This window comes from Phaenicophaeus curvirostris, chromosome 15 (assembly GCF_032191515.1).
Source record: "Phaenicophaeus curvirostris isolate KB17595 chromosome 15, BPBGC_Pcur_1.0, whole genome shotgun sequence".
In the NCBI taxonomy this organism is placed as follows: domain Eukaryota; kingdom Metazoa; phylum Chordata; class Aves; order Cuculiformes; family Cuculidae; genus Phaenicophaeus; species Phaenicophaeus curvirostris.
In genome coordinates this window covers 9,224,495-9,246,855 of record NC_091406.1, presented here as the reverse complement: position 1 = coordinate 9,246,855, position 22,361 = coordinate 9,224,495, and the positions used below count along the sequence as shown (strand labels likewise).

General features: G+C 53.7%; 2 protein-coding genes across 5 annotated transcripts in view; one reads left to right on the top strand and one right to left on the bottom strand.

Annotated features, from left to right (window-relative positions):
* Positions 1–4,533: 4,533 nt before the first annotated feature.
* ZNF346 (zinc finger protein 346) lies at positions 4,534–14,962 on the bottom strand. Its single transcript, XM_069869025.1, has 7 exons — positions 14,869–14,962; positions 13,962–14,065; positions 13,775–13,870; positions 12,633–12,783; positions 10,831–11,070; positions 8,217–8,310; positions 4,534–6,929 (listed from the first exon to the last, which is right to left on the bottom strand). The coding sequence occupies exons 1-7, from the start codon at positions 14,927–14,929 to the stop codon at positions 6,827–6,829; spliced, it is 849 nt and encodes a 282-aa protein (XP_069725126.1). The 5' UTR covers positions 14,930–14,962; the 3' UTR covers positions 4,534–6,826.
* Positions 14,963–15,361: 399 nt separating this feature from the next.
* Positions 15,362–22,361, top strand: part of UIMC1 (ubiquitin interaction motif containing 1) — a 38,696-nt gene continuing 31,696 nt past the window's right edge. The window contains exons 1-2 of one of the 4 annotated variants that reach the window (XM_069869344.1): positions 15,362–15,485; positions 19,479–19,636. In XM_069869344.1, coding sequence (XP_069725445.1) covers positions 19,487–19,636 — 150 coding nt within the window. In that variant the 5' untranslated portion in view covers positions 15,362–15,485; positions 19,479–19,486. Of the gene's footprint in view, positions 15,486–16,264; positions 16,569–18,211; positions 18,333–19,478; positions 19,637–22,361 lie in introns of those variants that run through there. The other 3 variants (XM_069869345.1, XM_069869347.1, XM_069869346.1) reach the window with 3 other exon arrangements.

Sequence of the window (22,361 nt, the reverse complement as noted above, 5' to 3'; positions counted from 1 at the left end):
CACATTCCCTTGCACCCCAGCACATCCCCTTGCACCCTCAGTACAACCCCTTGCACCCCTGGCACAGCCCTCTGCACCCCTGGCACATCCCTTTTCACCCCTGGCACATCCCTTTGCACCCCCAGCACATCCCCTTGTACACCTGGCACATCCCTTTGCACCCCTGGCACAGCCCTTTGCACCCCCAGCACATCCCCTTGCACCCCTGGCACATCCCTTTGCACCCCCGGCACATCTCTTTGGGGCTGTGGAGCACCCGGACTGCTCCCCTCCATCGCTCCCCAGCAAGACCCCCCATGTCGGGCTTCCCCCCATCCTGGGATTCTCCACCCCAGGACCCTGCAGCCCCCTGTGCCCAGGCAGATGCCACACTGGGAGCAGCACATTGGGAAGGGGTACCAAGGCTGTCGCCTCTTCCCGCCGTGGATTCCCAGGAACAGGGACGCAGCCCAGCCCCGGAGATGCCGAGAGCTCCAGGGCCGCGGTGCCCATGGGTGGGTGGCCTGGCCAGGGCTGGGTGCCGCGCGTTGCTGGGTGCCCGGCAGCCCGCTGGCTAATTGTGCTGCAATTAGTTGCAGCGTTATCGCTGCTGGTGCCATAAAGCGGCTGTGACCCTCATTAGGAGCCCATAAGCGAGCGTCGTAAAACACCACGAGGTCGCGAGCCGGGGTTGGAGCGGCCCTAATCCGACCCATAAACACTTTGCCTTTGCTTTCCCTGCGCTGTGACGGGCAGGCCCCACCGTGCCCGGGCCCCGCTGCCCGCTTGCCTGCCCAGGAGCCCTGCAAACCCAACCTCAGCCCCGCCGAGCCGCCCCGGTTGGCAGGCACAGCTTCCCCTGAGCATCCTGCGGCCAGCGCGAGGGGCCCCCAGCACATGGTCAGGATCTGGCTCCAGAGCCGCCCTCCATCTCCGCACCGCTGTCTGCTTTGCCATCTTTCTGCTTTCCAGCGAGAGCTGCGGGGGCCGCAGTGAGCCCCGCGCGAAGCCTTGGTGCGCTCAGCACAGCCCCTGCGGTCGTGTGAGCAGGATTTGGCTGCCACTGCCACCCCCGACCCCGCAGAGCCGTGTTGTGCCAGGGCACAGCCTGTCCGCACCGCACCGGCGCACCAAGCCAGCAACTTCCATGGTTCCACGGCAAAGGGCTGGTTGGTGCCACCATCTCCCATCGTGCCACCCCCCCGGGGTGCTGGTCCCCTCCGGGGCGCAGGGGTGCACGGAGCAGTCCCAGCCCCCCGCAGCTGTTCATTCCTGGCGGCGCGTGAAGCGGATGAGAACATCAATTTCACGGAGCAGCGGCCGCCCCTGCAGAGCTCGCAGCATGCCGGAAGCACAGAAAAATGTTGGGTTCAGCTCGATTCGAACCAAAACCAAATTAAAACGAGAGAGAAGAGGTCATTCCCAGCACTGGGAATGCCAGGGAGAGCTGGGACTCGAGGGATGGGCATGGAGAGATGTCCCCAGATCCTAGCCACGTCCCCCAGGGCTGGGTGGGAGCAGGGCCAGGGCACCAGCGCTGGCACCTCACCCGCGCCAAGCATCCCTGTGGGGCCAGGGCGATGCCAAGTGCCAGCTGGGGCTGTGCTGCAGGCGGCTGGGAACCGGACCTCTCCGTGCCGTGGGGCAGCACCAGCCCGGGCTGCCTGGCTTGATTTATAACAGCAACTGATGGCAAACAAAAAGCCCTTCATGGCAGCGCAGCCCCACCGCCTGCTGCCGGCAGCCCCACCACGGCCTGTGCCGCGCCAGCAGCTCGACAAGGGGGGATTGTGGCACTGCTGGCACCTCGTGTGCCGGGAGACCCTAACACCGGCACCCCCCAGCCCCGGGGGCTGCTCCCAGCACCGGCGGCACCACAAGGGACACGTTCCCCTCTGACCACTGAGGCACGGAGTGCGGGAGCTCGGTGGCAGCCGGGTGCCCAGGCAGGGAGCGCATCCCCAGGGCCTCGCAGACAGGCAGTGAACGGGCTGGCACGCTGCAGCGGGACCCGCTCTGCCCCGCTGAGAGGTGACCCCCGGCCAGACCTTCGGCCTCACTTGCGTGCATGGGGCCCCGCAAGCGTGCACGCGGGGCTGGGCACGCTGGGGCTCCATCCTCCCACCGCTGCCCCTTCCCCCAGGCAGTAAATCATTCCCACTCCCCTCATGAAAGGCTCATGTATGCGCTGCCGGCGCAGGGAGCCTGCCTGGTGCCAACAATATTGCTCTTGGAAGGCAGCCGGGGCTGCGGGAACACAGCCGCCCCTTGTGCCTGGCCCCGGTGCTCGCCACCACTCCCGCTGCGGTGGCACCTGCGGCCAGCGTGAGTGCGCGCGGCTCCTGGGGGGGCCGGAGCCCGGGGGGCTCTTTCCTCCTGGAAGTTTCTCTTGGCTTCCCCTGAACGGCTGTTGTTTGGGGTGCAGCCTTCCTGTACCCTACACGTGCACAGGGTGCGGGGGCTGAGGCCAAGCGAGCTCGTGACATGCGCTGGGGGTATGTGAAACCCCCTGGCACCAAGGGAGCGCGTCCAGGAGTCTTCAGCTGTCCTAGTGCAAGAACTCCTGGCTCCATCCATCCCTGCCGGCCCTGATATGTGGTGGCTTCCAGCCCTGGCCATGACCCGATATCCTCACAGCAGCGGGGACCTGCGAGGCGAGTGGGGGCTGAGCCAGCGGGGCAGGCAGAACGCTCCGCAGGGGCTGTGTCCCGCTCTCAGCTGCCCATCCTTATCTCCGCTAGGGAGGGACCGATGGAGCAACGCAGTCCAGTTAAGGTTTAACCAGGCAGAACTTGGCAAACATCAACCTGCTGCTCCTTCTGGGAGCTGAACGGGGGGCCCAGCGCAGGGGCTGCAGGACAGAGACACTGGGGTCTCGGGCTTTGGCCAAGCCCCCAGTGTGACACAGGAGCACCCGCAGATTTGGGCACCTAGGGCCAAGCCAGGAGCATGTGGGGCTGGAGCGGGCAGTGCCGTGCCTCGTCCCTGCTGCGGCTCTGCCACCCCAACCCGTGCCAGGTAGTGCCAGGGCTGCAGCGTGTGAGCGGCCAGGACGAGCATCGCTCCCCTCAGGGACACGGCTCACACCACGCGCAGGGAACCACAGCATCCAGGGGCTGAATAAGCAGGAGACGGGACATCGGGGGCTCGTCTGGGGAGTGGGCACAGCAGGAGGCTGCGAGGCAGGAATGGGGCCACCCCGATGCTCCCAGCCCCTAATCGCAAGCAGGCGCCCAGCCTCGCCTCCACATCTGCACCTGATTTACTTGCTGGAGCCAGGGAGGCCTCAAGGGATGGCAGCGGTTGGGGCTGCAGCCGGGGCTGCGCTGCTGCCCTGGTTGAGGGGGGACTCGGGGCCCAGCCCCACACGCTGCCAGGGAGCAGCCACTCCTCAGACCCGCAGGCTCCACGGAGCTGGCTGCGGAGCGGGCAGGGAATGGCAGCGCTTCCGTGGGGGACGTGGCTGGTGGGTGGCTCTGTGCTCTGCGCCACGTATGCCAGCCCGGAAGGCTCTGGGGCGCAGCCGAGCGCAGGCAGCCCCAGCTCAGCCAGGTGCTGCCCACAGAGGCCCCGGCAGGGAGGAGCGAGATGGGGCAGCCCCGGCCACAGCCAGGCAGGGCTACACTTTGTCCTGTCCCTGCACCGGCACATGGGAGGCTCTGGCCCCACAGCCAGGCTCCAGCTCCCCTCCCATAGCACCTGGAGGTGCCCATGGGTGCTGGTCTCCCCAGGAGCAGTCCAGCAGCAGCAGAGTGGGGACACCACTGATTTCACCACGTTGGGCACTGGAGCCCCCAGCATGGCTGGCAGGGCCACCTGGTTGTGGCCGTCCTGCCGCTGGGGAAGAGGACGTGCCAGGGGGACAGACAGCCCTGTGGCCACCACCTCCTCCGGGGAGTGCCTGCACCCCGGAGCTGCCAGACATGGCACAGCGCTGCTGCAAGGAGCAGAAGGGGCCAGGGAGGGACGGGCTGGCAGCAGCGGGCACTGCCCCAGCAGAGCCACGCACCATGGGAGGCAGATGCAGCCTGGCCCACCCAGCACCACCTGCACCCTCGGAGCCAGCATAAGGACCTGCACCACTCTCAAGGACACTAGTCCCTCACTCTCTGCCACAGCCCTTCCTGCACAGGAGCAAGTTCCAGGCACCCGAGCCTGTCACAGCAGCAGAGCGCGCCAGCCACACCGTTCCTGTGCTGCCACGGCCGTGCCAGAGAAAGGCCCAGCATCCTGTGGCAGCCTTGGATGTTTTTGGCACAAGCTGCACAACAGCTTCCGCGAGTGCCAGCAGCCTCCCAGCCCAAACTGTCCTGTCTCTCCCTTGGTGACTGCGTTGTGCCCAAGGCCACGCTGACTCACCAGAGCAGCGCAGAGGAAGGCACTCATTGGCTTTGTCTGGACCTCAGGATGAGGGCACAGCCTCGAGGAGGACAGATGGGAACACGAGTCTCCTGCCCCTCCCAAGTATTTCAAAAGGTTTCTGCATCCTGCTCTTTGCTTTGACGTACTGCAAAATCCCAGGAAGGGCTCTAGCAGAGAGACAGCACCCAGGAGTAGTAATAAACACTCTATTCGGAGAGCTTCACCTTAGGGAAACAGCAGATACATAAACACTGTGTACAGGGGAAGGCAAAACTGTCAGTACACAGACAGGAGTGACACACCAGACCGGGCAGTGCTGGAAATGGATCCCTCTCGGTGTCGATGCGCAGCACATCTAGCAGGCACCTGCCCTGGTACTGCGGGACGAGAGCTAAGCAGCAGAGATCGGAGTTGGAGGCCATCCAGGACTACCAGGCACACAATGTTTCCTTCAGGTCACTGCAATTTTCTGCTCATTGATCAGCTCGCAAGGTTTAAAAGGACTCCCCCTGTAGCAGGAGACTAAGGTCAGACCTCAGCAGTGGAGCAAGACTGGAAAACATTAGGAAGGCAAACCCAGACCAGCAGGAGCCTGTCCTAAGGGAAGTTGGCAGATTCTGTGCAGGGTGAAGAACAAAGCTCATGCACAGCCTTGAGTGGGGAAGGGAAGGCACTCACTCCAAGCACCGAGATTAGCAACCAGCTCTCTCTCTCCTTGCTTAACCTGACCAGCACACACCAGATTTTGGAAGTGCTACAGCTCAGCTCTCAGCCTGGAGAAGGCATCAGCTGCTCCTCTGGTACACAATGCTGGGAGTCAAGGACCCCAGACTGCCCTCCAGCAGCTGCCTGGCCCACGCAGTGGGAAGCAGCAGCCCGGCTGAGCCACCCCTGGCAGCGCAGTGTGCCCACAGCAGTCACCCATGCTCCTGCCAGCCCCTCAGAGCTCCACCAGCCAGGCAAGTCCTCAGAGGGGGCACATCTGCATCCTTCTGCCCTATGGAAGAAAAACAGCAGGATGTTTGCCACGGACTAGCCCAATCTCAGCTCCACGGAGACACTGACGCTGGGACAAAGCCGAGGGGTGCCTGACTCGGAGCGCTGGCACGGAACATGAGGCCAGCCCAACACACATGGCTCTTGTGGTGGGCTAGCAGGGAACAGGCAATGCCTTAGCTTAAGGCAAAACATCTAAAGAACTCATCCAAAACACACGAAAGCCTCAGATGCCTGCCCGCCCTTCCTAACAGATCTAGTACATTAGCACCATGAAGAGACCATCAGTCTTAATTTCTGAGTTTGAAATACAGAACATCAGTTTTCCAGGATGGTACAAATGTTTAAGAAATTTGAAGAGAGGGGCTGGGCAAGTAGTGTCTAACGAAGGACTAATGAAGGCAGGTTTCTAAAGGATCTGAAGCTTTTTAGTCAGCTAACAATTTGACCAAGTTATATTATGGTTTTCTGCTGCATCTAGATTTATTCCTTCTCTTTTTCCTTGAAACCTTCCTTCCCCAGAGTATTTTGGTGGCAGCAGATAAAATGCTGCACTTCCATTCAGACCCTGACAGAATTAGAGATGTGAACTCACCCTGCTCTACTTTCCTCTGCTCATTGCATTCAGACCTTGGAGACCTCTACCTCTGTCAAGTTTGGCCGAGACTGGTTTAAGTCACAGGGGGTAAAGACACGCATGGTGAATGATCACAGACACACCTGTTTCCATAGGAAACCAGGCTAAACAGTTACGTCCTTCCACATGGAACTCCTCAGAGCAGAGGGCTGAGGAGAGCCAGGGGCCCAAAGCCCTCTGGCAGCCCTCCACTCCCACCAGCAGCACTTTGCACACCACAAGCTGTAACAACTCATTAGACCAAAACAACCCAGCTCCAGAACCAACAGCTGCAGTACTGCAAAAGGCTCTAACGGCAAACAGTGGCTCGTGAAATTCTGCACACACACCTGACCACAGGAGGCACAGAAAGAGATGCCGCGTGGGTTATTTCCTATTTTAGGCCCGTACAAAGGCAGGCAACCTGCACCATGTCCTATCCATGCTGCTTAAGCACTGCTCGCTATGGTTTAGGAAATCTCTTCCAGCAAAAGCCACCTCTGAGCATGGGACGCTGGCTCTCCAGGTGCAGGAATCCATTATTTGCTCTGGTGAGGGAGGAGATAACCACTACCAGCTTGTTGCCAAACCCTCGTTATACCAGATACACACTTCCTCTCACATCGCACCCACCTTCACAGGAAGCAATTACACAATGAAAACTACTCTAAAGGGAGTGAAGTATTTGCTGTCTAGCAAGTCTCTTCCAGCTGGATCCTTTTTCTGACAGATTCAGTCCCTGTTCTGCTCAACGGGTGCATACAGGAGGACAGGGCTTTGCTTATCCAGAGGGATAATGAAACCATTATGGGCTGGCAAAGGATGTGCCTTCTTGGGCCACCAACAACTCCAAGAACAGTGCTGCAATCAGCTCTAGAAGTCCTGGCTGAAATAACTGTAGCCTCCTGGGGCAGTGGACTCTTCCCGGACATACTGCTGTGGTGGGAACGGTCCGACAACTGGTGCTGCTCCTGTCCTGGACATCAAAGGAAGCAAGAGGAAGAGAAGGAAAAAAAGGAGACAATGTCAGAAGTGCTCTGAAATCTGCCAGCTGCAAGCACTGCTCAGCAGGCACGGCTGTCAGTGGAGCAACAACCTACTGCAGCCAAGTCAAGAACTTGCCAGAAAAGCTGCCAAGTGCATCCTTGCCCTCTGTGCATGTCTGTAAACAGACACCTTTAGCATGGCAGAATCAGCTATTGCACAGCTCGAGGACCGTTAAAGAGCTTCCAATATGAAGTAAGTATCCTGGCTCTCTTCAGAGCGCAGAAGCTGGCCTGGAACAGGACTGAACAGCTGAATCCAGAAACAGCTTTCTGAAAGGGAGCTGTGTGGTTGGCAAGAGCTCAGACAACATCTATGTCCTTAAAGGGAACATTTATGCCTGTGTGTTGTGAGCATCCTCAATGTTATCCATCTAGAACGGGATAGTTGCTATTTGCTGATCCAGTTGTGCTGTTCCAGAGCCTGAACGTTCCTGGAATGACAGATGGAGCATGTGTCTTCCAGTCAGGTACTCCAGAGAGCCAAGGGACCATGGGGATGTTATTCTACAGATAGGCAACAAGAGATCCCAGTTTTCCTCCTGTCCTCTCCAGGAAATTTGGAGTCTGCCCTCATTTTATGTAGGGTTTCCCAATATCTCTTTCTAGTGAGAAGCTCTCCAACCAACCCAGGCTCATTACTGATCCTCTTTAAGCAAAGGCTTTGAAATTAGATATCTGAGCTTTGACAGTGTTTTTGGTATTAATCATCTGGCAGTGTAAGTTTTTCAGATTAATAATATATGCAGGAGATGCCATTATTTAACTCTGGCTGAGCAAGCAAGTTCACGAATATAGTCTAGGTTTCTGGAGCGTGCTGACTACATGCCAAATTTTAAGACAAGTAACCCCGAGAGAGATTACAATGGCAAGCAGATCTCCACTGAGCCAGTCTTTAATTAAATTAAAATCTCAGTTGTTACAGAAACGCTGTTTAACGAGCGTCAAGCTGGATGCGCTCACTGCAAAGGTCCAGAACGAGCTGAACCATCAAGAACCAAAAGTAACTGCAGGGCCCTTCAGCAGCATCCCAGAGCTGTCTGCAGAGGGAGCTGCCAGAGCGAATGGGCTGCAGGACAAACAGAACAAGCTCACACAAACCTTTTTGTTCTGCTTGCAAGTCAGCTGGAAATACGTACTCAAAACTGCAGTTTAAGTTATATTTAAGCTATTGATTTGATCAGCGAGGCTGGAAACACTTAGACAAGAACGTTACTTACTGATTCTTGTGTTTGAAGCCGCTGATGTGCGCTTGGTACTGTTCTATGGAGTTCAGTACTATGTTACATGTGCTGCAGGGGTACCCCTTCCCGGCTGAAAAGACATCAATGTTAGCACACAGCTAGCCAACAACCTGGTGCCTGGTAGAAATAAGTGAGAAATCAATCACTTCATGTGCTAAACAACCGCTAAACAAAAGACAAATAGCAAGTCAATAGCCTGATCGGACGGGGAGGTGATAGAATCCTGCTATCCCACCATGTATCAGCCAGTCACTGTAAAGGAATCACTCAGCCAGAAAAGCTTTCCTGGTCAGAACATGGGTTTGTTTATCTGTAAATACAAAGAAACGTTTCCTATGAACAGTTCACAGTATCAGACATAGTAAAAGTCTCAGCACTAGGAGACCAAATCTGATGTTTTACTGCCTTTGCAAGTCCATTTATCGCCCAAATTCCTACTTCTCCTGATCTGTACATCTCATAACAGAAAATAAGGGAGATACTTAATTTATAAGCTTGAATTGTTTTGATAAAAATTTAAAGCAGTCAGAAGAGACTACATATGACGTCCTGTTCCACAACACAGCATTCTGCTAAGCCTTGCTGAGGTGCCAACTGAGAATATTAAGCTCTATCCCCAGACACTTTGGTTACGGTCAGTGTATCAGTTAACTACAAAAAAAACCCCAACATTTCCAACAATAGTTGTACTGGACAAATCAATGGTTTGTATAACCTGACAACTCCAGCTGGAATTAAAAGTTCAGGAGGTCACAGATACCAAAGAGGCAAGCACAGCAGCACAGGAGTCTCTAACAGGGGAAAATTCATGCAGTTGTCCTCAAGACAGTAAGCGCTCCTCAGTTTTGGCTTGCTGGGGAAGAGCTCTGCCTGGAGTCTCACAAAGAAAACATTTCCTTAAGGTGAAAGCAGACACTCATGCCAGGGAGTTACGCCATGAGCAGCATAATCACTGAGTGAGAAGCACAGCACACGACACAGCAGACATTTTCCCACCTGGCAGCTGCACTTCAGAGAGATTTCAGACTCTAGTGCGACACTCAACTCTAAACAGAACGGGATTCAGGTGGTGAAGGCCAGAGGGGCCATTACAGCCCTAAGGTCTGCTTCCCTGCATGGCTGTGGTCAAGATCTCTCTGTTCCAAATCCAGCAGATATGTGTGCACCGAGTTGTCTAAACTGCACTCCTGCACCTCAGACTGGTGGGTCCTAGAGGAACTTCAAGCAGACAAATTCTGCAGTGTTACACTGCAAAGAACACGCCTTTACCTGCTGTCAGCCAGATCCCAGCAGAGAGGAGCTTAGGGACAGGCGTGGCTGTTAACACAGAGGGCAAAGCCAGTGGGAGAAAACACCCCTAACTGCAGCCCATCACATTCAAGCAGCCTCTGATCAGACAGCTCAGGCCCCAAAACCTTAACTCAACAGTGTAAGTGCCACGGGGATGTGGACACAGGGACTCTGCTTCTGCAGGCACCTCACAGGAGACGTCACTCATACAGGCAAGGGCACTGCCCACCTACCCAACCTGGGGCTCCTGCCACTGTCAGCGCCTGAGCTGCACTAAAGTGGAACCATTCATCAAGCCCTGCTAATTAGGTAAAGAGCAGATGGGCAATGCTAGATACCAAGCACCTTTTCCATCTCCCACACAACTACGCAATGTGGGAGAGAATATTACTTGGGTAATTGAGCCTCATTTCTCATAAGTGCTACCGGTATCTAAAGGTGGCCTGCAAAGAATTAGAATAATTAATCTTCTACTTGTGTGGGTTTTTATGACAGAGGAAGAAGCCCTTGAAGAAGATCTTAAGATGATTTGTCTGCTTGTTATTTACCTCGAGCATCCAGCAGGTACTAGACTTCCTGCTCCAACAGAAGGCTGCTAGGAGGAACAAGGGAGTTTACTGTGAGCTCCTAACGCTTTCACTGGACTCCAAGGGCTTTCATGGAGTAGAAGTGCTCATAAGCAGCAGATCATAAACCAAATGAGTTCTAACTGTCTGCCTAAAGTTCCTCCTTAATACCTCTTGGATTTTTTTCACATTCCTGCTTGCTCCAGAGAGAGTTTCATTAGTTCGTCAGATGGAAGTGCCCACACAGAGGCAGAAAGGCATTCAGGGAGAAATCTATCTGGCTTTTGTGTGCTTTGAAGCAGTAGGTGCAGTCAAACCTATTTCTTCCACCTTTGGCTAGTCCCCTCTGAAGATGTTTTTTAAGCACCAAATGCCACTATTATCTTTCCAACTTGGATGCAATCCGCGCCTAGCTAGAAACAGTATTGGCTAAAATCCCTGTATTATCTGCACAGAGAATAAAAAAGATAATGTCCCCAATTAGACAACATTGCAAAGCACAGCACAGAGCTTGTCACGAGCCTATGGTGACAAACCTGCAGTCTAAAACCTCTCTTGCTACCAGGAGGGTGACAACATCAGCCTAATCGATCTTAGGGTGTATAACCAAGATCCCCATCACTGCTGCTTTCCCCCCCTGCAAAGACTGTCTTGTCCAAAGGCCTGTCGACACACACTGCCGCTCTCTCACCCTGCTGCTCAGCTTCTTATTAGCCTGCCTGCCAAGAACTCACCCATGAAGGACGACGTTGGTGCATCAGGGGTTCGGCCGTAGTGTGCCATCAGCTTGTGTTTGGTCTCCTGCTTTCTGTGCTTCTTGCCCACATAATGCTGTTTTGCCATAAGGGGGTTGTTGAAAGTGGCATGGCAGAGGCTACAGAACTTGTCTGGGTCAGTAATGTCCTTGTTCTCTTCACTAGAAGACACGGTAGAGGTGGGCAGGGTAGCAGGATGTTTCTGTTGGGGTGCTGCTTCTGTAGGGTGAATCCAAACTTTTGGTCATTCAGAGAATTCAGAGGTAAAAAAGAAAAAACACTTTATTTCCCCAAAACCCATATTAAAAAGAAAACCCAACCACCTCACCTAAATTTCAAACCTAGGCAGAGAATGTCAGACCTTGAGATGAATTCATGTTGCTCCTACCCCTTCCCTTAACACTGGGCATCAAGAGACCTGCAGTAAGACAAGTCGGAGTAGGCCAGAAAAACTTTCAGGGCTACAAATAACCCAACAGATTTGCATATTTCTCTTTAGTGGAGCTAATATAAGTATGACTGTAATCAAGCCACTGGACATGGGTAAGGTTCAACCTGCTATTACCATCACCCAGGAAGAGAAGGAGAGAGGCAGCCAGAACGCGAGTACAAGCTCCTCTGTGGCAAAGACACGAGGGTTTCTAGAAATGCTTGATCCTGAACCAAAGTCAAAATGAATGTTGCCTGAGAAACAGCATGAACGGGACTAGGTCTGACTGAATCCACACAGAGAAGCCACTCTCCTGTTGGATGGAGAAACCTGCACCCTCTCATCAAAGGGTACCAAAGACCACAGAGCTTCTCTGATGCCAAAAAGGAAGCTACCTACCAGACCGCTCAGGTGTACATCCACCCCTTCCCAAAGGCTCTTCTCATACCCAAAAGCAAAGGCTTCAAAGAGCAAAATGTCCCACAGCTCATCCTGACCTCAGAGGTGGCTTCATTGTGTGCACACAACCTAGCAAAGCCAGGAAGACACCCCAAGATGGACAGGTTCTGCTTGAAAGATCCCCAATTCAGAACTAGCACAAGCTGCCATCTTCAGGTTCAACCAGAGGTGGTGTTTTCCCTCCATCCTGACCAGCTACAGCACCCCAGGCTCTTGGCTGCCCCTACCTACCCAGGACAGCAGGCCTCCCTCTCCATCCACTGGGCCTTTCCATCTGCTGCAAAGGGATGGGACACACAGGCAGTTGCACTGAGTCAAACCAAAAGTCTGCTTGGACTGCATCCCATCACGACAGCAGCCAACGGCAGGTGCCATGGGAAAAGCGTAAGGTCAGGACAAGCACATGCTGATGCTTCCCAGCGACACTCCCAGTCCCCAGCGATCTGCAGCTCACAAGTCCCTGGATCTCAGAGGTTACATCTTTGTAGTTGAGTAGCCCTGAGGAATTTCTCTCACAGGAGTTTCACCAGTCATTTCAGTCCCTGTAAGCTTTTAGCAAACATCGTATCTCATGACGGGCATTTCCACAGCTTAATATCATGACCCAGAAGAGTGGCTCTCTCCTGGCCCTGCACACGGGGCGGGTACAACACTGCTGCCAGCTGCATTTCTCCCTGACAAAGCAAACCAAAAACCAATGCAAGTTCTAGGCAATGCCAGCCCACCGAGCAGGCTGCTGAGAGGGGCCACGTCTCTGGAGGTGCACTGCTGGCTTATGGTAGAGAGTACGCACATCCTCGAAAGAGCTGACACTTAGGGGCCAATGAACCTCTGAACTTCTTCTATAACTTGAACAGCCCCTCAGTGCAACATGAACGTGCTGCAGTCCTACCTTCCACTTTGGGGGTCTGCTGCTTCATGTTCTTGGCGTGAGTCTTGCCCAAGTAGTGAGACGTTGCCACAGATGGAGAGGAAAATGTCATGTTGCAGATGGGACAACACTTGTTCCGGTCTTCCCCACTGCTGCCTTCCTGCTTGCCATCCTGTTCACACAGAACCACAGAGCGGCTGAGGCTGGGAGGGACCTCTGCCGGTCACCTCATCCAACCTTCTCATTATGAGAACAAACACCAAGGCTTGGGGGTCTATGAAAACAAGGTAATCGGAGTCATATAGGTGCGCATTTGAAGAAGCACGACTGAGCGTGACTTCCATGATGCAGCCTCATCCTCTCCTTCACTAGAGAGTATTCTTGCATCAGACTACATTTTAAAATCTGAAATGCTCCAGGCCGAAGGACAGCCCTGGCCTGTTTGGTTTAAGGACAAGGTTAAGTGTGCGGCTGCCAGAATTGGAAGAGGCAGCCTTTTACATTGCAAGATGTCAGCTGAGCACCACAAACATCATTATCAGCTGGGTCATCTGCAACACGATGCCACAAGAGTGGCCAGCAGCAGCCATTTCTAAGCTTAACACTATGTGCAAAGGCATCTGCCTTTATCCCCCACCGAGAGTTAGGGATTAAAGCTGGAGCAATCATAAAAGTAGAATCTGTTTCCCAAATGAGTCACAGGGCAGACAGATGGCAGAGCAGAACGTGGTGCCTTTACTGACCAATGCGCTCCAGCTACCGAGTGGGCAAACGTAAATAAGTTAAAAAAAAAGATTGCCCTTGAAAGAGAATTCTGAGAGACGGTCAACCCAAAGCGTTCTTGGCGACAGTAAAGATTGTGCAATGACACTGCTGACAAGCTGCTGCTCCTATTCACTTTCATTAGTGAGACTCCTGGAAGCCAAGGTGCATTTGTTGCACAGGTGCAAACATCCTCACAGAGGTTGTTTGAAAGGGAAGGGCAGCAGGACCTGTGCTCGCAGGCCTGGCCACCTATCTGCCACCAAGCTCTCTAGTTCTCATAGTGCCCTTTCTGAGAGTGTTTCCCTCATTTACACACAAAGGTGCCCGACCCATATGACAGTCTATGGTAGCCGGTCCCACTTGGTACCGTTTAAGCCCAAAGGCCTCTATGCTCTCACCTGCTTCGCATCCAACTTCATCTTCTTCCCGTGGGCAAGCTCCTCTCCGCCGTGGATGGACAGGTACCTCCTCACCTTGTTGGCGTGCTTCTTGCTCTGGAGAAAGCAGAGAGAGAGAGGCGCCCGGCCAGGGGCTCAGCACCCTGTGGTGGGTGATGGTGGGTGGCGGTGAGTCCCTGTTCCCTACCTGGTAGTGGGCCAGCCTCTGCGACTCAGAGATGAGCAGCGCGCTGCACACCTTGCACTGCGCCTCCGTGAAGATGTGGCCGTTCTCCCGGATCAGGCGTTCCACTGCGGGGTGAGAGGGAGGCACCACCGGGGTGATGGAGGGGCTATGACCCGGGTGAAGGGCTCAGCTGGGGTGAGGGGAAATAAGGAGGGACAATTGGGGTGAAGTGGGAAGCGGGAAAGTGGGAGGAGGCACTAATGAGGGAGTGGGGTGGGTGCAACCGGGGTGTGGATAGGGAGCATGACCAGGGTGAGAGGGAGGGGGTATGACTGGGGTGGGAAGCATTTTAAGGGGGGGTAGCACAACTTGGGGGGCACAGCCAGGGTGGGAGGAACTGGGGTGGGGGGCACAACAGAGGTGAGTGGGGGGAACCACTGGACTGCACAACTGTGGTGGGTGAGAGGAATTACTGGGGCAGGGTCACAACCAGGGTGAAGTGGAGTACAAAGTGGGGGGCGATTAGGGGCACAGCCAGGGTGAGCAGGGGGAACTATCGGGGTGGGGCTGGGGGGTACAGTTGGGGCGAGGGGAGGGGGCATAGTTAGGGTGAAGGGAGGGACGGAACTGGGATGAGGGAGACACAACTGGGGTCAGGGAAAGGGGTACGATTTGTTTGAGGGGAGGGGGCACAACGGGGACGAGGATGGGGGCATAACCGGTGTGAAAGGCGTAACCAAGATGGGGAGAGACTGCAGCCAGGGCGAGGGGTGCGGGGGAGACTGAGGGCACCAGCGGCGTGAGCGAGGAAACCGCCGGGGTGATGAGGGGGAGAGCGCATCCGCGGCTGCTCCCGCGGCTCCTCACCTGCCCCCTTGCTCTCCCCGCTCCTCACTTGCCCCCTCGCCCCCTCCCTCCCGCTGCTCACCTGCCTCCTTGCCCACCGGCGGCCCCACGGCGTCCCCGTTGCTACCCGCCCCGTCCGCCATGGCCGCCGCCTCGCCCCGCGCTCGCGAGACCCGCCCCCCCCCTCGCCCCGCCCCGAGAGCGCCGCGCGCATCACGTGACCGCCGGGCGAGGCGGCGCCGGCCATGTTGCTTGTGGGCACGGCGGCGCAGGTCGGGGCCGAGCGCAGCCGCCTCGCCCGTGCCCCGGTCCTTGCCAGCGCTTCGGCGGCATGGCAGTTAAGCAGTGACAGCGTTAAGCGTAGGGGTGGCTCTTAAGGTGCTGAGGCTACGCGGGTGGGGGCTTAGAGCGCCCACCACGCCGCGCTTCCCTCCTCCCGGGGAACGGGTGCTCACTGGAGCGCCCGGTACCGGGCGAGGAGATGGCGACGGTTCCTCCAGGGACGAGGCGTCGATACTCACGGTTCCCTCGGGGCCCGGTTCGCCGCCCGCCCGCTCGCTAAGCGGCACCGCCCACGTGACGCGCCGCGAAGCCGCCGCCGCCATCTTGGGTGCGGGCACCGAGGCCTCCGCCGGCAGCCTGAGCGCGGCGGGAGCCCCGCGGCCGCGGCGGGAGGCACCGGCCCAGCGGGCCCGGTGAGTACCTGTGCCCTGCGGGGCCTGGCCCCGGGGCTGCCCGGCCCCGGGGTGTCCCCGCACCGGGACCGGGGCTGCCCCAGGGGACCTCGGCACCGGCCCCGGGACTGGGACCTCCGGTGTCGCTTCCCTCGGGGGCTGCGTCCTAGTCCTTAGCCCCAGGAGCGGGGAGGGGGCACCGTGGCCCTTCCCCCGGGGCCGCCCCCCGAGGAGGACACCCCAAAACTGGCCCCAGGCGCCCTCCCGGGGCCGGCCCTCGGCTCCTGCCCCTCCGGGCCCCGCTGCCGGGGCTGGCTCCCTCCCTTCCCCTCGCTCCCTGCCTTCTCCCCCGGCTCCCTACCTTCACCCCCCCTTAGCTCCCTCCCTTCCCCTCGCTCCCTGCCTTCTCCCCGCCTTCTCCCCCCGGCTCCCTACCCTTTGGGTTCCCCCCGTACGGCCGATCCCCTCCCTCCCAGTCACCCCCATCCCGCCTGGGACCCCTCTGCCTCCCCCCAGGTTGCTTCTCGCCCCACAGCCCTCACCCCATCCCTGCCCGGCTCCCTGCGAGCCTCGAATGGGAATGGGAGTGCCTGAGGTTGGTGCCAAGGGGAGGATTGCGCTCCCCCCTCTCCCCGTAGAGGAGGGAAAGGTGCTGTGTGCGGGCCCTGCTCGGGCTGGCCTGCAGGGAAGCCGGGCCGTGAGCATCTCCCGCAGAGCTCAGCAGCATTTGCAGGCGCCTCTGCGGTCCCTGCGCCCCTTCTCAAGAAGAGCCAACCCTAGGAACAGGATGAAATCCTGTCAACGATTCCTCTCCCCTGCGGCACTGTGAGCCCTCGTGTCCTGCTGCTCGCAGAGCATCAGCTGGGCGCTGCCTGCTGGGTCGAGCGAGGGTCCAGGGATGATATTTCCAGGGAGGCGTGCGGTGCTGACCTGCTGGAGTGATGGAGCCGCTTCGCTCTGCTGCTGTGTTTCTCCTTCCTGAGGTGGGGGGAGTTGTTTACAAAGCGACAGCCTGTGTCTCAAACGGCTCAGAAACTCATCCGGGGATGAGAGTCATTCATTTTTGGCTTCGTTTTCAAGCATTTTTCAAGCTGTCACAGCTTGGCAGGTCTGTAGCTGCAGTGTCAAGATTTAGAATTATTCTGTCGGTAATTGCTTTCTGATTCATCAAAATGATAGATGAGAGGGAAAATGACAAATAATCACAAGTTGGGGATCTTCAAGGATATCCCTAAAAATGTGACTGGAGAAGCATGGCATACGCAAGCCCCTTGTCAGGGGGTCACCTTTGCTGTCAGAGCATTTACAAAGAAATTACCTTAAATTCAGAGTTGGGGAAATAAAAGGATAACTGGAGAACGAGTCTGTCACCCAAACTGCAAAAGTAGTCTTGGATAATTCAGTGTTTGGCCTCTCTCACTGAGCATGAGAGCAGGTATCGTCACCTCAGGTACTAGCAACTGTCCTTTCCAAGAGTGCAAAAAGCAAAATACAGCTGCTGTGCTTAACTTCCCCACTTGAAGGGGGAGGGGGTGTGTGCTCTGATGCTTGTTTTCTTCCCTCAGCTATACCAGCTTGTCTAATAAAAGCTATTACTGCTTTCTCCCACTCACAGCCTCAGACTAGCACAGCTACAAGTGATCTCTTCCTTGTCTTGTTCCCTTAGTTACATTTACAGAGGCTCTTTGCCACAAGTCCTTTCATTTTCAGAAGTGTTGTGGGAGTTGTGTGGTTACATCTTTTTTTTTTTTTTTTCCCCCTTTCCTTTAAATGTTGGAGTTAGGTGACTCATCATAACTCTAGCTGATATTTCTCAGTGATCTCTTATTTAGCACAGCGCATCAAGCAGAAGATGTATCGCAGAGTCAGAGGAGAGCTGATACCAGCGTCGATTTAAAAGCCGGGTGGCAGTTGCTTGTTGCTGTTCGCTCTTGTTTCATGGTGAAAAGGCGTACAGGCTGTCTCTCTAGAAGCGGAGTGACCCTGCGTAGGCTCCTGTACTGGAGGCAGAGGCCTCTCCTGTGCTCCTCCCCATCCTCGTGCCTGTGTAAGTGTTTCCCTTCTGATAAGGGAGCGTTCCCACCTCGAGGCTGCCCTTTGTGGGGATCATTCTCAGCCACTGGGCGAGAGGCCCTGCTCATCTCTCTGAGCATGAGGGCAAAGACACCATTTGGAGCAAAAGATAAAAAAATGGAGGGAGTATAATGAGGCTATTCCAAAAAGAGCCGAGTTCAGTTCAGCTGGAGCAGAACAGCTTTGTTTTGCAAGAGCTAGTGCTTTTCCAAAAACAGCGCTTGTTTCTATTTCCCTTTCCTAAGCAGGCAAACATTTGTGGACTGCAGTGGTCCTCGCAGCCCTTTCTGGAGCTGCGTATGATATTCTGTCTTCAGAGAGCTCAGCAAACCTTCGGCGCGAATCATGACTCACCAGGATAATAATCTTTTGTCTCTAGGCATGTGTGTGCATGTGTTTGCAGAGGAAGGGAGGCAGAGAGGCTGAGGGAGCTTGTGAAGGCTGCATATAGTAGGGAGGCAATGCATGAATTCCTCTCTCAGTCTCACCTTGCTGCCTTGGACTGTAGATGGAGCAGCACACTGCTGTTTTTAAGAGTCGATGGGGATTTTGAACTTCTTGCTCATTAGCATTTCTACACACAGTGGCTGTTTGAAATTTTGTGGTGTTGCAGAGGAGGGTTTGACTATATTGGGTAATGTAGGATCTTTGTTGCATCTTCTCTTACTCTTATTTTAGATCTAAGCAGCACATTTGAGCTATTTCAGTGATCTTGAAGGAAGGCAGAATGATCCTGTGGAAGGACACTGGTCTGGGAACCAGCCAGCTTGACTTGCATTTCCAGCTCTGCCGTTCTCTGGTGTGTAACAAGGGGCTTGCTGCTTAACCGCTCCACATATGTTTAATTCTAACTTAAACAGAGCTGATCGTGCTCAGCCTGCTTTATAAGTCTCTTTTAGATCACAGTTCAGGAATTGGGATTGTCAAGTTATTTGCTGAATGGCAAACATAGGCAGGAAAGGGTGGTTTGTCTCTGTGTGCCATCCTGCTGCTCTCATTCGCCTAGTTCTCTTCCAAATCCTCTTGTCCGAGTCCTTTTTGATCAAAGCAGCAAATGCTTGCTGTGCATCTCCTTCCAACAGCCTATGGGCTGGCAAGCAAAGGAGACACTTAAGTGCCGGCTTGCATTGTGTGGGCACCTGCCCTCAATTGTGCTGTTCTCAGAGCACTCAGGTTGGCACTGGTAATGCTCAGCAGGTTCCTCCCTGCTTGTCAAGTGCCTTCTTTAATGCGAATGGTTTGGGCATATCTGCACAGAGGATTTCCAGGGGCTGATGCTCATTGAGAAATCCAGGCTGCAAGATAAACCTGTTGTCTTGTTTCCCACCTCCCTCTACCATTGCCTTTTCCCTTTTTGTTGTGCTGGCACAGCCTTCCATGGAGCTGCTGTGCTGAGAGCAAAACAGCATCCTTTGAGAAACATGCCTTTCCCCCTTGTTTTGTTGAATATAAAGGCTGACAAATGGCTGTGCTGCAGTGGTTTCTTGTCTGGCATGCACGATTCAGCTTGATCCTCTGCCACAGCCTGGATTGTTCTGCACCAGGGCAGGAGGTGTGGGGCTGAGGAGGGGAAGTTCGGGGCTGTGTCAGAAGGTGGGAGACCTCCTGTGAAGTGATGCTTTGGAGTGGTTTGCTGAGGAGCTTTAACAGGAGAAGCTAAGAGGAAAGCCTCGTTGCTTTGGAGCAAGGGCATTCGGAGTGGCTTTGGTCTGTGTTGCTGTTCCCCTGAGACCCCTTTTTAGCAATCAGCTGTAATAAAGCGTTCTTAACTAGATGAGTGGTGACTAGTGCATGTGGCTCCCAGTAACGCTAAATCCACCACGCTTTGTAATGAGGTTCTGATGCCTGGGGTATTTTGCCTAAAAATAGCAAAAAAAGGATGGCTGTTAGGGGAAATCTAAATTGGAAGGAAACAAATGGCTTTTAATCTTTCCCTGTGTTTCAGAGTAAAGGATGCCGAGAAAGAAGAAGCCCACAGAAGGCCTGGACTCCCGTGGTCAGGATGGGGAGGAAGAGGAGCGGGAGAAGAGGAACCCAGCCAATGCCAAGAAGAAGCGCAGTTTTGTGGATGCGTTTATTGTTATCTCTGACAGCGATGGAGAGGTCAGTGATTGGTTTGTGGTGTCCCGAGTCCACTGGGCCCTGCTGTTGCACGAGTGTGTCCGATCATCCCACACCGTATGTGCCGGGGTTAGGCTTTGCACAGAGGGCATTGTGCCATTCCTTTTCTTACACATGCGGTGAATCAAATCCTATTTTACTAGGAAATGACTGGTGTGCTTCGTGAGGGCGAGTTATGAGTCTAGGATTTGATAACCAAATCCTCTCAGAACTGAATTTGAAACGTAATTTAAAAGTAACCTTTCCTCAATCCCTTTACAAATCTTTTTTTCATAATTTCTATTTGATTGATTTCTAGCTAAACCGTAGAAACGTGATTTTGTGTTATGTGCAAATAGATAAGGAAATGTTTCAGAACACAGGCTTGTGAATAGCTCAGACACAGCTGGTGTCTAGTGAACTGATCCTGAATTACAGGAGCCTGAGTTTTTAACCCACTTTCATAGGGTGTAAAGGTGAACTGCGGTGTGGGTGTGCCTAGCTAAGATGTAAGGGCTCAAATCATGATCCCTAGCATCGTCTTACAAACATCAGCCTTACCCTAAAAGATTGAAATGTCTGTGTCTGTCACACTGGCATGGGGGTGAGCGCAGGGACTCCCACCTGGGGGAGACCCAGGGCCCTGAGAATCTGTCCTCAGCTTAGTGAGGTACACAAGAGGAAATTACTAGAATAAATTTTTTTTAATGTATGACTTCTAAGGCTTTTCTCTGTCTTGCCGGTGATTGGGGATCCTAAGCTGCTTTTCGTAATTCCACCATTTTCAAAAGCATTTTGGTTTACTCTGAAGCTGTAGATCTTAAATCAGGTCCCCTTTGCTCCCACATCTGCAGCGTGCTTCTCTACAATAAGGCGATTATCATGTGAGGAGGGGAAAAGCACTAGAAATAAACAGTAAGAAGCTGTAGGGCAAATGATATTTGATGTTTTTTCTTCACATTGTCTGAGTTCTTTCCCATTGGGAAATTCCCTGAAAGAAATGGAACATATGGCAGTAATAGTTCAGTGGGGTTAAACCCTTAGCTCTGCAATATGCTAAGTTAACTTCAGATGTCTGCTGCATCACTGGCCTTTATTGTGAAACCTATAAGGAAAAAAGAAATCAGCAGCTATAAGAGCTGCTGCAGTACATAAAAGATCAGGACCTGTTATTGTCTGCAATTATTCATCTCAATGTGCACGTATCTGAAAAAGACGAAACAAACGTCTCTTAAAACACATCTATAAAAAGGTTAGGCTCCCTGACTGTTCTGTAAGTTTATCTATAAACAATAAATTCTGATGGCATAATCGGTCATATTACAGAAAAGGATATGCTCAGAGAGGCCGTTAAAGAACCAATTAGGTTCTGTTTAAGTGACAACAGTTCAGTCAGTTGAATGAGTGGATTTATTCAGTTCAGTCTCTTTCTTTCTGTGAGTCATCAGCTTCCAGATCCAGTACCACAGTCTCTTGTCATGTTGTTTTCTGCAAAATCAAACCCAAAAATGTGATTTACTTAGGATCTCAACAACATAACTGTCTGGCTTCTGTAACTGTCTCAGCTTTTCAGTGTACATCAAGTTGAATTTCAATTTTGAACCTTGTAACTCTTGTTCTTGCTCTAGTAAGACCTTGTTATGTGTTCAAGAAGAGGTGTGGGAAGCTCAGATCAATAGCAATTTTAGAGAACAATACATTCTCAATTAATCTTGCATCTGTTAGGACATGGTTCCTTATGAATCAAAAGCTACAAGGACAATTTGGGCATCATTGATTCGATGGCTTTCTTCCTTGGCAGTCTCTTGGCAGGTATCTATAGAACAAGTCCCTAGTTCTGCTTCCAGACCAGCAGATCTTGTAGCAGCTGCACCTGGAAAGCCTCCAGCTTCTCACTTTTGATGATCTTTGGCAGACTGCCTCTCCTAGGAATTTTTCAGTCATGCTGGATTATCAAGCTCATCCATGTTATTTTGCCAAGTTTTCTTTCTTCGCTCATGTCTGTGCTCTGGCATCTGCAGAGCTGCATCAGAGGGAAGTTTTCTGGACATGGGGCTTTCTGATCTCTGCTATATATAATCCTGGATTTGTGAAACACTTCTCCCATTTTGGGAAGGGTCAGACAAAATAAGAACAATCTCTCTGGCTTTGTGGAAACAAGAGGAGATGACCTTTTTCGTGCAGACTGTGTCTCTGAAACACAGACATGGTGAATGAGCCAAGTGGTTCCTGTCTCCCCTGACTATTTAAATCCTGTGGGGAATTGCTTGCCCCAGAAGACGGGTTGGCCATTCACAAATACACAATATTTCAAGTAGCGCCCAAGAAAGCGCTCTCTAAGCATAGCAACTCCTGGTGTCTCTTGACCCTCCTTCTTCAACTGGGTTGTTGCTAAAGACTCTCTGACCTTCAGGGTTTCAGGAGGTCTGGAAGGTGATGGTCACTGCACAGGAGAGCTGGCCAGGCGTGAGCTTTGAGTGCAGCCAGGGGTGCTGTAGTTGTGCTGATCTGTTTGACTGATCTGCAACCTTCAGTGCAGGTGATCCCGAAAAGCTGCTGATCTGCTGTGAGACTTTTCAGAAGGGTCTGTTTTTCCTGGGTAGATCCTTTGGGAGCTTTGAGAATACCTGCCTCCGCTTGTAGCATCTATATGAAGTCTCGCAGGCTTTTTCTGGCAGGTTCGTCAGCTCTGCCAGACCCTGGGGAACACAACAAGGCTCCAGGGTGA

Coding starts and splice junctions, on each gene's coding strand:
- ZNF346 (XM_069869025.1), bottom strand. CDS start 14,929: ATGGCGGACGGGGCGGGTAGCAACGGGGACGCCGTGGGGCCGCCGGTG. Junction 13,871..13,961: donor AGAGGCTGGCCCACTACCAG/GTAGGGAACAGG, acceptor TGCTTTCTCCAG/AGCAAGAAGCACGCCAACAA. Junction 8,311..10,830: donor ACCAACGTCGTCCTTCATGG/GTGAGTTCTTGG, acceptor ATGTCTTTTCAG/CCGGGAAGGGGTACCCCTGC.